This window comes from Scatophagus argus, chromosome 13 (assembly GCF_020382885.2).
Source record: "Scatophagus argus isolate fScaArg1 chromosome 13, fScaArg1.pri, whole genome shotgun sequence".
Lineage (NCBI taxonomy): Eukaryota > Metazoa > Chordata > Actinopteri > Scatophagidae > Scatophagus > Scatophagus argus.
Genome location: NC_058505.1, coordinates 10,039,262 through 10,054,032, shown reverse-complemented (window position 1 = coordinate 10,054,032; position 14,771 = coordinate 10,039,262). Strand labels below are relative to the sequence as shown.

General features: G+C 40.9%; 1 protein-coding gene across 7 annotated transcripts in view; it reads left to right on the top strand.

Moving 5' to 3' along the window:
* LOC124069919 (phosphatase and actin regulator 1-like) overlaps positions 1-14,771 on the top strand; it is a 48,874-nt gene that overhangs the window by 29,243 nt on the left and 4,860 nt on the right. For all 7 annotated transcript variants that reach the window (XM_046409438.1, XM_046409437.1, XM_046409436.1 and 4 more), the window contains 8 exons: positions 2,331-2,411; positions 3,911-4,114; positions 4,582-4,924; positions 6,261-6,460; positions 7,327-7,483; positions 11,366-11,421; positions 12,531-12,592; positions 13,968-14,108. In XM_046409438.1, the coding sequence (XP_046265394.1) occupies positions 2,331-2,411; positions 3,911-4,114; positions 4,582-4,924; positions 6,261-6,460; positions 7,327-7,483; positions 11,366-11,421; positions 12,531-12,592; positions 13,968-14,108 (1,244 nt within the window). The remainder of the gene's footprint in view (positions 1-2,330; positions 2,412-3,910; positions 4,115-4,581; positions 4,925-6,260; positions 6,461-7,326; positions 7,484-11,365; positions 11,422-12,530; positions 12,593-13,967; positions 14,109-14,771) is intronic.

Sequence of the window (14,771 nt, the reverse complement as noted above, 5' to 3'; positions counted from 1 at the left end):
ACATTGGTTATATTTTGGTCACGTATTATTTTTATCCCCCCCCCACCAAAAAAGTGTTTTGCTGCTTAACTAATTCCCGGCTTAGAGCTGATCTCAAATGGGTTTTTCCTTAAAAACTTTTGAAGTGTGGAATGATATTGAACATCCTGGAGGAGCTCATAATGGAGCGTACTGTTTGATGATAACTTACTCTGCTGGGCTATTTTTGAACACAGAGGCAAAAAAGTATTCAGATTTCTTCACTAGAGGCCTGCCTGTCTGACATTGGCGTGACTCTCATTTGTATTTTTAATTTTGGACTCTCGGCAGTTGGTTTTGAATCTGCGGTGTTGTGACTGAGGGCAAGGAAAAGAGAGGTCAAGTTGGCAGTATTTTCATGCATCCGCAGTGAGGAAGCATTAGCATTGAACACACTGCCTTCCGACAGAGCTGGGACGGGACCCCTGTGTCGTATGGAAAGCACACATGGCACAATCTGTGATCTCCCTCTTAAGCAGGAGCTACAGAGGCCTGCGGGGATTTTCCTGCACGGTGTACTCGAGTGTTGTTGCTCATCCTCATTTCATATTCTTAATTGGTTTCCATGCAGGGTGGATTTTGAAATCACTAACATGATTTTTTAACTGCTTTTATTCAGCCTACAGATAAAGATGTTATGTGCCTCAACTTTTGAAGCTGAAAACAGAAGCAAGCAGTAGCTATGGAACATGCTTTCTTGTGCATGATGCATTATTATGGGAATGTTGTTAAAATATTCTCTTCATCCATTGATCTCCGTTTATCTGTCCGGATGCCATTCACCAGTCAAAATGTTTGTTTGTTTTTTTTACTTTATCATCAGTCGCTGTTAGTGGTGTAATAAAAACACCAATAATAATTACATTTATTTTGCTCAAACCATTAGTTTTAAAACAAAGTTAAAAGTTATTTGTAAACTGTTTAAAAAAAAAAAGACTTCACTAGTAAAGTAAAGTTGCTCTTCTGACAGAAGTCCAAACTAAAAATAAGTTACTTTTACCTCCAACTCAGCTGAAGTTTTTCAGTACATTTACTTAGCGGTAACTTGTTGTGCTCTCACATAAACCTTCTGTTCACTGTTTATTGCTTCGTTTTCCTCTGATCAGAAACTCTGTCCTGCTGTGTGTTTAGCTCTGCTGTAAGCTATTAGCTATGTTAGCTTCCTAACCAATCGCACATCAGAGCTTTGCTGCTCACTGGCTGCTAACAGCTAACTAGCTCTCAGGGATTTGCTGTGCCACCTTGTTTTAAGCAGTTTTTTCATAGGTCAGAAATTGATACTAACTATAGTAATGACATGAGAAGATGTGCTCCGTTGTGGTCAATGCTCTGTTCGGTTTCTCATTTGTTCATGGATAGTCGGTTCATCCCAAAGACATTTTCTGTTGTCCCTGGCTGGGGTCCGACGGGACGCCATTTGAGCCCTGCAGCACACTATGGCATTTTATCAGCGCAAAGAGAGACCTTTTTGAAGACCACTGATCAAACCATTCAGAACAAATGTCAGCCACTGATTATCAGGGGCCAGTCAATTAGTGCATTATTAACGTACATGTACAGAAAGTCCAATGATGTGCTGTGTATTTTGTGTATATTATGTTGCCCGGTTGCCCATCGAATGCGTATTAATCGGCAACGCAAAATAGTCCCCCAAAAATGCACTGCTTGCTTTTATTTTAATAACGTTTTTGGAAAAACTGTTTTAAACAGGTTTCAAATACATAGTTTTATTATTAAAAATGGCTCAGTTTCTCCAGAAAGGGGTTATAGCTACAGTTGTGGGTTTAGTGCTGAGTTCAGCAGACAGAACAGGAAAGATTAATAAAATAAGGTTACTGTTGGTCTTTTCATGGGATTTGTTGACAGTTAGAAAGAAAATAGAAGAAAGCCTTCCTTATTTTCGAAGTTTTATCATTCATTTTAGTCCCTCACAGACTTATAGATATTGCTGATATCACTGGTACATGAGGTTTCTGCCTTCTAAAAGGCATTTTTTTACCCTCACCACTGTCTTCAAGTGCTTGCTCATGGGGCTAATGTTGGGTCTCTCTGTAGACTAAGCGAAAGAAAGAGTATGGTCAAGACCTGCTCCAAAGGTCATGAGAGAAGTTTTGCTGTGATTTAGTATTATATAAATAAATTTGATTTAATTTAATCAAAGATCTACTAAAAACCGTAGCTCATGATGGCAAATGATATTTCTTGGGAAACTGTGGAACTCTGGAGAGCTTTTTTAATTTTAATTTTACAGTTTTTTAAAGTTTTGACCAATATGAAAATGACTATAATAACATTCTCCTTTACCCCCTCAGCTCTGGAGAGGAAGATGTCCATGCGGCAGAGCAGAGATGAGTTGATCAAGAGAGGAGTACTGAAAGAGATCTTTGAAAAAGGTGAGCTGATATTATACAGTTAGAGTCTGATTTAATTGCGCTGGAAACTGTCTCATAGAAGTAGAAGCTGCAAGAGGGGTAGATGTAGTGCGCTAAATTGGAAGGTTTTCAGTTATTCATCTCCTCATTAATCAGCAGTCTCTGAAGTGCACTCCTCAAGATTTGGCACGGGGCATCTAGAGATATAATCTTTCATTATAGAAATTTTGTAGGGTTTTATTAAGTCTTTGATCTTGATTTGATGTGCCTTGGACACCCCTTATCCACAGCTAGAGAGTATGTTTGAGTCTGACAGCAGAGTGCTCCATGCCTCAGGACATCAAAAACAAAGTTGCTGAAGCTGAGAAAGTCCATTGACTCTTGCCAAGATGTGAATAGTGCAAATGAGGAAATGAGTGGCCTTTGTTCATATTTTCAGTGTTCACAAAAAGAGCAGTCTTTGCTGTCAAAGAAAAATAAAACTAACACAAATGCCTTATAAGCTGACCAAAATCAAGTACTTCTCCATGCTTTTTAATGTGGACCATTAGCTTACTGTCCTGCTCAGTAAAATGGTCAAAACTGATAAATGGAATAGCTTCCACCCCTATTTATGTACAATAAGTGTGCCACTCCTTAGAATGTAACCCTACTAATGAGGCCAGTTGTGCTCAAATCTCCTGCCTAGTGACAACCTAGTTTCCATAATAAAAAAAGCTTGTGTGCACAGCTTGATAAATCAGCAGCGGTTATTTTTACATTTGCTTTATCTATGAAAGACATTTATACGACAAAATTCATCCTGCTCTGATATGCTGAAAATAGAAATAGATCCGTAGTGGCAAAAATAGAAATACATTAAAAAGAAAAGAAATCCTAAATTGGCAACAAAAAAAAAAAGTGCTAACCTTTCATCTGATCGGCTGCTGGATTGTAATCGGCTTTTGTGCCTGGATTTAATGTGGTACACACCAGCCAAAACCTAATGCCTGTCTGGTGTGGCTTTTTTTTTTTAAATATAGATAGATCAGATCTTTCCTTGTTGTGATTCTTGAAAATGAAGGTCTTTTGGGTTTTATCTGTATGATGACTGGTTACCATAATATCTTTTGATTCGAATATCTTAAAATAATTGTAGACAAAACGGCAAAATAGAAAAGTCGTTGTGGTTTTTGTTTTAAAAAGACTGTTCTGTTAAGATGACATTCGGGAACAGGGGACAGCTCCCAGTGTAAACACAATGACAATGTTTGTTCAAATATGTGAGCAGCATTGTGAATTCCACTGTCAGCTTTAAAATGCGATCATGCACAAACCCTTGACTGTCTCAGCTCTGTAAAAGAATTAAAAAACAAAAGTTCTGTTAAACTGTTTGGGTGACGCTGTTCCTTGTTCTGGTTTTGCGCTGATAAACGGGTCTTGGGTGGTTAAACACCCATTGTCTCCAAGCTCATTTTAAACTTCTCAGAAAGTGTCTTTCTTGTGCAAGCCACACACGTTGTTACTTTTTGTGTCTTTAGCGACCATTGAGTTCAGATCTTCGATGGATGGTGGGATTGGCACTCAGGAGCCCTCTGTTAAGTCATCGATGACCCTGTCCAGCAAGAAATCTGTCACCTTCCCAGGTGATCTTCAGGATACCCCCGCCAAGCCGCCGCTGTACCACAAACAGCCTCCTGCTCTCCCTCCAAAGCCTTTCTCTAGGATCCCAAACCATAGCACAGGTCAGTGTTCTTACTTATTGCTTGATCACTTTATTTTTTTTTCTCCCTTGTCCAATATACAGTATTTGTTGTACCCTACTACTGTCTATTTAATTACCTCACACTGTCAGTCATAATAAATGACGGTGCTTGTTTTGATAAATGAGCCATGGCTGCTGTTGCTTTATAACCTACCTGTGTTGCCACACGTGCAGAGGATTATAGTAGTCTCATTAAGTTCCCCTGTGGTTAGGTCAGCTGGGCTCTTTCTGTCATTGTCAATCTGTCAGCCAGGGGAAGTGGCATTACTCCGGCCTAATTCCCACCACTCTGCACTGACGTCTGAGCCATGTCTGATCGTCCACAAGCTCTGTTTAGCTGTCTGCACGAGCAAAGTGTAGTGGATACAGTGTAACAGGCTAACCCCTTAACAGTGTTAAGTAATCCCTCATTCTGTTCTATTTTTAATTGATTTCTTTTATCTCTAGATTCTTGCCAGCCAATGAAGTTGCCCTGTATGCCTGGGGGAAAGCACTCTCCACCTCTGCCTCCCAAGAAAGTGATGATTTGTGTGCCTCCAGGGGGCCTGGACTCTACATCCCCTTCCCCATCCCCCAATCCCCTCAGCACTCTCTCCCAAAAGTGCGCCCCTTCGCAGGGCATGTCCCTTCACCATGGCACCCTGCTGCCCTCTCAGCTCGCCGGTCTGTCCAGTCTTCACCAGAGCCACGGTCACCCACTCCAGCTACAGTATGGCAGTTTGCATGGGCCCAGTCGCATCATCGAGGAGCTCAATAAAACCCTGGCACTCTCCATGCAGAGGTTTGAAAGGTCAGTAGCCATCAGTGCTCAGGTCATTAAATCTGATTGTCCTCCACTGACTGCAGGGAGAGATTATGGATCAGCCTTTATATGGCTTTCAGTCTGTATGTCACACATAATATATCTTGGATTTGGATTTGAGGCATGAAGTGTATCAGTGATTCATGCTGGTGTTTTTTTTTTTAAAAAAAAAAATTACAGATGGAAGTAATAGCTTAATACTGATCAGCCCATAAGGTTGCAATCAGCGGTATGTTTCTATTATAAAGAACAACTTAACTTTATTTGATGAGCCTCTTGTTATTATCAAAAAATGTATCTCTCATTGCCAAAATGGCACTAATCAGTGTAATTAGTGAAAAAAAATGTAATAAGTAGCTTTGGCGTCCTGTTTATTTGGTTTTATTTTTCTGGCAACTTGAACACTATTCTCAAATGTATCCTGGTGTTTTTGAGGTTGTGTCCTGCCATGTAGTGCTGGTGTACAGGTCTAAATCAGCACACTGCCTCAAAGGGGCAACATGGCCTAATTTTGAAGTAAATGTGTGTGTGTGTGTGTGGGCACAGGCTCATGGAGTAGGCGTCCCTCCAGCAGTTGGCCTGACATAACATGACCAGCTGCTCTTTACAAGAGCTGCGTTTCTTCATGTTTGGAGAAAAGGGACAGGATAGCGGATTGGATATTATGTAACCGCTAACGTTAGGATCTCTTTTTCACCAAAGCCATTTGGGCAGGGATAAGAAAGTAATAATGGTCCTGACATTGCTCACAATTAGTTTGAAAGCTTGAAAAATGGTTACATAACAGTGGCTCATCATAAGAAGCTCCAACTAGACTGTGATTAGTCAATTGGATATGTTGCCGGTTAACTCTTGCATGTGAATGATGTGCTCCTGAAAGTGAAGTTGATATGGCTATCACCTTGTCTTGAATTATTATAGTTGTATCAGGTACTGATTTTTTTTTTTCTGTTTAGTTCAGAAGATTGCATGGCATTGCGTAGGACTGCACAGAATTACACTTGCTGTCTATCCTTTGTACTCAGCTGGAGTTATACATCATCTCTCCCTCTATATTTGGATTAAAATCTCACTAAGCTATCGTTAGACTGTGTACCAGAAGCCGTTATTGTTTTAAATCACGTCCTTTTTCTGTATTGAGGTTTGTGAGGGTTGTTATTGCAGTAATATAACAATGATGCAGAGCTTGGCTTGAAATATGAGGTTAAATAGAAGGTGGTGGTTGGGGAGGTCAGGCTCATGCTCTTGGCAAGGCCAAATGGTATTGTCTTAAGGACTGACCCGTTACATTAATGCTCAGATTTGGTCCCTTTCGCTCCACTAGCTCTGCATTGCATGGTCTCGGTCAGTGTGTTCCCTTGGACAGAAGAGAAGTCCCGTCTGTGATCATCGACTATGAAGATGACAAGGAAAACATGCCCAACGAGTCTGACTATGAAGACCTGCCCAGCATGTACAAGGACGAGGACGATGTTGACGATGATGAGGACGATGACGATGAAGATGATGACTCCATATTTACAAGTGAGTGGCAGCAGTTTTGGTGAACTCAATAAGTCTTTAGTGTTTAAATTGTACAAATGGAAAGACAGTCGAGTGCAAAGTCTTCTCCAAGATGCTTAAATGCCTCAGCAGAAACCTGTAATATGTCTATTTCAGATTTTTCTCATCTGTTGCTGTTGTTGAAGGTAAAGGCCAAGGCAGGTTGTGGGAGAAAAGAACATAGTGTTCATAGGGAGGAGAACTGCCTTTGTTGGTCAGGAAAGCTCATGTTTGACACATTTACTTGACTAATCCTGATCGACAGTACTGCTAGCTACACCCAAAGGCTCTGGGAACTCAGATGTCGCTCGTCCTTCAGAGCAGAGCCAAAATTAGGTTTACCAAAGCGTATCCAACATCATGCCGTCACCCATGGAAACACTTTTCAGTCACAGCCTTCTGGGAAAAACTGCTGAACAGTGCAATGCTGCGTGTCAACATTTTAGCATGTTGGAGTTTTTAGAGGTTGTAATTGACCCTGCTTCATGGAAATCATCTGAAGTTGCACAACACATCAAATAACAACTCAAATCACTGAAGCTGAGACAAAAAGGATGAAGCAGTATTCCATATTTGGACCTTTTTCAAACATTTTACAACTATTTAAATCTTAGCATCATGACCATAAATGCATGCAAATGGAAGATTTTGCATCCGTTTTACAAATGTAGAGTGTCATCTTTAACTTTTATCTTTAAGTGTATAGTTTAAATCCAAGGCATCGTCTATATGAAATAGCTGAAACATACATTAGAACGAGGGGAAAAAAGTAATTAGGTAAATGAGGCCCAGATCTATTCTTCAGACCTGCAGCTCCTCTCATGTTTGACCATGGTGTTTGGGTTTAGGTAGCCTGGCTCAGAAGGTGCTGAGGAAGGACTCTCTGGCCATCAAGCTGAGTAACCGTCCATCCAAAAGAGAGCTGGAAGAGAAAAACATCCTGCCCATGCAGACAGATGAGGAGAGACTGGAATCAAGGCAGCAGATAGGCACCAAACTCACAAGGTGAGACACATTGCACACATGCATTTTTAAACTCGAATACATTTACACACATGCACAATTTATGGGCCAAATATTTTCAGAGAACCTGTTTGATGTTGCGGTAACCAACTCAACAACAGCTGCTGGAAAACAGCACTGATTCTAACAAATTTTTGTCTTTACTTTGGGCTGACGATGGCTCAGTATCCTGGGTGACAGAACTATGATTCAGTCCATTCAGTCCATGTGAGCCTTTTCTACCAAAACACTTTTATACACTTTTATTTTTTTCTTCTCAACGATCCGATAAGGATAAACGTTTTATCTCGTTAAAACGAGGCTCTGAAAATGGAGCTGACCTAATTTCAGTTATGCATCCCCCCCACCTCTTGTCTTCTCTCTACCGTTCTCTCGCTCTCTCTCCTCTTTCTTTCTCTTGCCTGACTCCTTCCCTCGCTGACTGAATCACCACAGTGATGTATGTGCCAAACCATCTCCACCCGACTCCTCCACACAGCAGCACCAAGCGATCCACTTCATACCGACAGTTTACACACACACACACACACACAGAGTACACTGGTGCAGTGCGTACAAATCACAGGAATTTGTATACATATGCTGAGATCATAAATGTGAGTTCCAGTAATTGAACAGATCAAACGACAATGTTTTTCCCCAATGGATCACAGACCTCATTTGCTTTGCTTTGAACATGATTTGCCTTTCTGAATGAAGGGGATGTATTGATGTGCTGAGAGAGGAAAAGACTTTCAAGCATATGGGTGAAAATGAAAAGCCACATAGTATAATAAGATTTAAGATATAAAAAATATGGTTGCAAGGGAAGGGATGGAGTATTATCTGGAGACATTGGCACACAAGTCAGTATTCCCCATTGTGACTGGAACACGTAACATGTTCCCAGAAGGCCTGCCTGCTTAGTGGTCATGTTCCAAAAAAGCTCTGTCAGTGTCCTTTGCGCAGAGCTTTTCTGATGAACAATTGCTAATTTCATGCTTTTTGCCAACAGCTTTCTGTCCTTCAGTGTTGTCATGTCTTGTGGCCCATCACAATTGATTATGATAATACTATTCTGGAACAGGCTGACCTTAACTTGTTGACCTGATTTACTGAGAAAACCCTGGAGACCCTTTCTGAAGGGTGAAAAGTGAACACAAGTTTCAGCTTTTATTTTCCTTGAGAACGCTGATAAACACAGCTTTGTCTTTTGGCTATTATTTGTGGTCCTTGCTTGCTTTAGTGTGTTTTTCATGTATTAGACCTATGTAGTTTATACCGCTTAAAGGAATAGTTTGCCATTTAGGGAATTATGCGTATTGCTGCCTTGCTGAGAGGTGGATCAGAAGATCAGTACTACTCTCATGTCAGTTAAATGTGAAGCTGCAGCTGGGGAGATGGCTAACTTAGCTTAGCACAAATGCTTGAAGAAGAAAAGCTCAAGTTAACAAATCATATCTTGTTTGCGAAATGCGTTCCAAAAACCAAAGTGGAAGGGAATAGCTGTGGTTTTATGTGCGTGTTTATCTTATTGGCTGGCCAAGTTGAGTTCCTGGAATCTTGTCTTCACTGTGAGGTTTTCAGGAAGCCAGCAGAGATTCTAAGAAAACAAATAACCACATTTTGAAAAATGTTGAATAATTCCTTTAATTAACTCTTGAGAAACAAGTTCCCTCAGAGGGACAGCACAGCAACAACGCAGCAATAATAGATTTTTCTTCGGAGCCTTCCAAGCTGTGTATGCAACGAGTGACATATAATCATCATTATGCTGTTGTGGTGACACATCCAGCGGACATTAAAATTAGCATTAATTCAGAGTGTTTTTGGAAACCAGTTTTCACTCTCTTTTAAGCTTGAGCTGGAAAATGTTCTCCAGTGAGTTGATCAACCTATTTGTTAGGTGCTTGGTGCTGGACAGATTCATCAGTTTTTTGGGTTTTGTTTTTACTGAAAACGGCTGCTTGCGGCTACTGAAAATGAAGTTGATGGGGATAGTGAGCTGAGGACCAACAAAACCAAAACAGTGAGCTTAAAGACACCTAACTATTCTGGAGCTGTGCGGAACTGCAGAGTTTGATGATAAGTCTGTTTGTCATTATGAGATGACACCTTTCGACATTACACGTTTGAGCTATTGTTAGTAAATTAATATTGATTAGTGCAGATTTAAACAAATTGTCATACGCGGAGTGATTGACATCTGTGGCATAAGTTATTTCTGTTTCGGGTAATTGAATATTGCAAGTCAGCACTGCCTGCGAAAATGGACTTGAGGTCATTTGCTACCTTGATGTCATGAGCTCATCACCGAAGGGGGTCCAGGAGGACATAGTGGCATCCGCAGACTAAAGCCTTTTCCCGACGATGAAGAATGAGCTTCTACAGTTCTACGAAGAGTGGACACATATGCTCCAAGTTTGTGAATGTAGAAAAGCACTATGTTGAAAAATAAATGTGCTAGGTTTTCTAAAATTGACTCTTTCTGTTTTAGTCTGTGAACTTATCAATCCCCCTTCTATAGACCATTTCATAAAACCTTGTGTAACCCCTTATATAATATCAGTATATTCATGTTTCTCATCTTTATATTACACAGACCACAAACATGCCTCAATTACACCAGACAGAAAGGCACTTAGCTGATAATGGCGGCCTCAAATAAACCTGGTTGTGATAGAGTTTATTTTGAAATAGGCATCCATATGGATGTTTGTTGACTAGTCTGTACATGTTTATTACTTGCAGCTTCAGTATTGCTGGCACAATCCTGATATAATTCTTCAGCTGTACTGAGAGGAGGAGAGCCTTAGTCTGTTGTTCAACGTCTTGACTTTATAGTTGGAGAAGAAATGATACAAGATGAGATGAGACAAGCTGGTCTGAGCACAGACCAAACCCTGCATACAGGAGCTCGCAGTGCCGAGCAGCTCCAGATGGCTGTCAAATCTAGTGAGATGGAGACAATCATTGATCCTTTCCCTACATTAAGGTCTACTGCCTCAGGGTCCTGACACGGTGCTATAATAAGAGTCCCCAGTTGAAGGCACTTACAGTGACCTTTCAGAGATTGCCTTTGGGTATCTTAGTCATTTCAGCCGCTTACAAATTGAGGAAATTGCAGATAAACTATTCAAAATGTATCTCTTCAGATGTTACGGAAATGGAAAACTGTAATGTGACAGTGTCTGACTGTCATGTGTTTTAGCTATCTTGATTGCTGAAACCCTTTTAATAGCCTTGCGACCATGTCAGAGTCCCCTTTGCCTTATTCAGCATCAAACGAGAGCTGAGTCTTCAGGAATATCTGCCTTTTATTGGCCTTCCTCCCTGCATTGCACCACTGTATTATAATGCGGTCACTCAGTTAGAAGTGAGGGATTGCTGATGACTGACTGAATTTTTTGGGAAGTGTACATATCAAGCTGTTGTGAGGCAAGAGCTTAAATAAAGTGCAAATCTTTCAAGTGTGCAAAAACAATGTTGCAATCTGCTCATACATCAGTTGTCCACTGAGTTAATGTATATTTAATTCAGTCTGGGACATTACAGTTTAATCTAAAGCCCAAGGTTGTCAGTAGTACCCATATTAGTACTCATGTCAATAAGTGAACCTTGCTGGTAATTGCTGTCAAAGCATTGAAGTAAATCCTGGGCAAAATATCAGGAGGATAAAGCTAAACTGAACTCATCCTCATCCTTTGAATGTGTATCACAGATTTTTTTTTTTTTGAACAATGACAGTGAATTAAGATTACATGTTAACTAAGTTGATTTACATTCATAATGCTTCATCACTTAACGCCTATATTGATTCACTGTTGCCTTGCAGACTTAGTGCCTGTGATTTTGTGCTGACCGTTGATGCTTGTTTCTAACCAGGCGCTTGAGTCAGAGACCCACAGCGGAGGAGCTGGAACAGAGGAACATCCTCAAACGTGAGTGTCTCAAACTCGTATATATAACGTGATCTTTAAGCTACTGAAGTCAATTCGCAAGTTTAACAAAAACATTGCAGGGACAAAACTACCAAAAATCCCTGTTGAACTGACAGTTAACGCGCTGTAGCAAAGCACGACTCCATATTTGTAGCTGCCTTTTGTATATGCGTGCTTCATAAAGGGCAGCATGGTGATTTGGCCTCGTCGCGTGAGAACTAGTGGCATACGTCTCTCCCTTTTTATTCCTCCTTGGTCTGCCTTTTCATCTGAGGCAGGCAGTCAGCAGGGCCCCCTCAGGAGTCATGTCCAGGGAGACTGGTTTCTTAGACTCAAACACATGCAGTATCAGAGAGAAGCAGCTCTGTTGCCTGGGACTCTGCAGCTCTCACTTCAAAGACTGATTTACCAGCAAGTTCCTGCTCTCCTACAGGCTCCTGCATGATTGGCAGAGTGAAGGAAGAAAATACAAAGTCAAAGAATTCACGAGCGACAAGTCATATCCTCCTCGTCGCTCTCACGCATACAGTAGCAAGGTTAAACAAACAGGGCTTTGTGTTTTTAGGAGAGGTACGTTCTGGAATCCAAAATTGAGAGAAGTGCTATAGATACAGTAAGTGCTCAGCACAACAACAAAAGCAGGTTGACTTCAGAAGCTTTTGCAAACAGGAGCAGCGCCCCAGTATGCTTCTTGTTTACTCTCATCTCTCTTTTTAACCTGCTCCTCTGAGCCTCTGTGTCTCTGTAACTGACTTTGAAAATATAGTACCATAAATGGGTGAATTTTAGAGAGATGTAAGAACATAAAGTGATCTGAATTTTTTCCTTGTAAAATCACTTGATCATAAACATGGACCAAAAAAAGCCTCGAGACAACTTGAAAGGAACAAAGCAATCATTCTCCCCTGATACCCGTCCCTAATAGTGTTAAACAGCCAGTGATGGAATCTGGTTTAAGCTTTAAGAAACTTATCCAGTTTAGTGTGAATCTAATGAGCCATATTATGCAAATGCTGTGTTTGTAGCCCTTTCAGTGATTTCCAGACATTTCATATGCACTGTTTGCATGTGAATGCACTCGCAGCATAACATCCTCTTATTCTTTGCAGCTCGCAATGAGCAAGAGGAAATGGAGGAGAAGAGGGAGATAAAACGAAGGCTAACGCGAAAGGTGAGTCCAAAATAGCTCAAAAGGTGCTAACCCACACTCGATCTCTAAGCATTGAGGGGGGGAAAAATCTTGGCCAGGATAAACAAACAATGTAACAGTGACTCATCTGAAGTGAGAAGTGTTGTATGTGACAGGCCTGCTATTGTAGTACTCAGGTCTCCCCCAGGAGACACCGATGTCCTTGTTGCCCTTGGCCCTTCAGGCATGTTGGCAGCCAAATCCTTCAACCCCGTAGGGAGGTGTTGAGCATGTTCCTGTCACTTTCAATTATATTATAGCACTTTCCGCTCACCTGCAGACATGCTGCTCAAAACAAACATCTCACAGCTGTTGGAGAAATTCACTGTTTACATTACATGCCTTAATGTATACGGTATAGAAACTTGAACTTTCCAGTCATGGGTTGCCGTATTTGTGTTTTTAAACATAATCCTAATCAAATACGGCATGACTTCGCTGTCATAGAACATTACTTATGTAAGTAACCAACTTGTGTTTTTGGACCCAGGTATAGGATAGACTACTGCCTGACCAATACTGGATTTTGGAGGCCAATACATTATTTAAAGGTTTATATAACATTTATGATAAGAATCCCTTATAATTGATTTTTTTTTTCTTTTAAACCTTTGATGAGACTGTCCACTAAATGGAAAAAACAAATTTTGTCAGTTTATTCTCTGAAGAACAAATACTGTTATGGTGTCACTTTTTCTAGATTATCTCTGCAAATTAATGAATGTCCTGCAGCTTCTTGTTATTTATTGACTGTCTCATTAGCCATTACTGATTACCATAATACTGTTGGATGAAGTGATACACGCATTTTAGATTATGAATTGTAGATGTAGATTCTTTTAGGATACATAAATTAACCCATTTTAATATTGTCATAATGACCAAATGTTGTTTCTCAATTAGCTCATGGGTTTTATATTCTCTTATTTGTTTTCATTTGGATCATAAGCGGTATCTGAGAATGTAATCATTGCTGTCAGCTGTACACTGTGACGCTTATAAGTGAATTCATCTACGCAAATGAGGTGCACAGCTGAAGGCGCTCAAGTGATAAACTCGTCTGTCTCTTGTAATTTCAATAAAGAACTCCTACTCTAATGAGGGTCTGCAGGAAGTGAAATGTTAATTTGATACAGTGATTCAGTAAATGTCCTGAATGCCAGAGCAGTGTGATGCTGAACTCTGATGCACCTGCATAAGAAACACTGAACGTGTGAACCTTTTTTTCTGGTGCTTCTTTAAGGTTTTGGAATGATGGAGTCATTTTGAGAGGCAGCTAACTGTGACAGTGACTAGGATTACCTAATTTTCTCTTCTCCAACTCTTTTCTCTCTTTTTTTGCCTACTCTTGTTCCAGTTAAGCCAGAGGCCCACTGTAGAGGAGTTGAGACAGGCCAAAATTCTCATCCGATTCAGTGACTACGTGGAGGTGTCAGATGCCCAGGACTACGACAGGCGGGCAGATAAGCCCTGGACCAGGCTCACAGCTGCTGACAAGGCCAGTATCACCATTAATCTTACAGTTAAATTGAAATCATCTTATAATAATCTCAAGAGCCCTCCTTGCGTGATTTCAAATTTCTTCAAATGCCATCATGCCCACTCGTCCCCCTTGCCTCCTATGATGCAACCTATAACGCAGGAGAGTAATGGCCGGAGGACATGTTCCTCCTCTCTTGTTACTTGAAGTTCCACCTCAGCTGTTCGGCTCCTCTTTGTGAGTAAACACCCTGGAGCAGTCCTGCTGCTCACTGCCGTGCAGTCCATGCTTATGACTTTTAATGAGTTCTTGATTTTCTTTTTTTTTTGCGAAGCATCGATGCTGCCTTCTTTGCTTTGATGCAAAGCTTTGAGCATGCCAGGCCACACCTGAGGACCACTCACAGAAATCATGGGGATTCAGCGTTTTGATTATGCAACAACTCCCCTTACATAAGAGAGCAATCGGCGAGCAATGCCTCGGGACCCCTCAGCCGCAGTGCTGCTCTGCTGACATTTTTTTTCCTGCTTCTACCATCTAACACATATTTGAATATTGTTTGCTCTCCTGACGCCAAAGCACCCTCCCCAAGGCCGAAGACGTCTCCTTTAGTCATGCTGAATAGCAAAAGCAATGACATCACCTGGCTGGGTTGCTGTCACACAACATTTTATAAGGGAT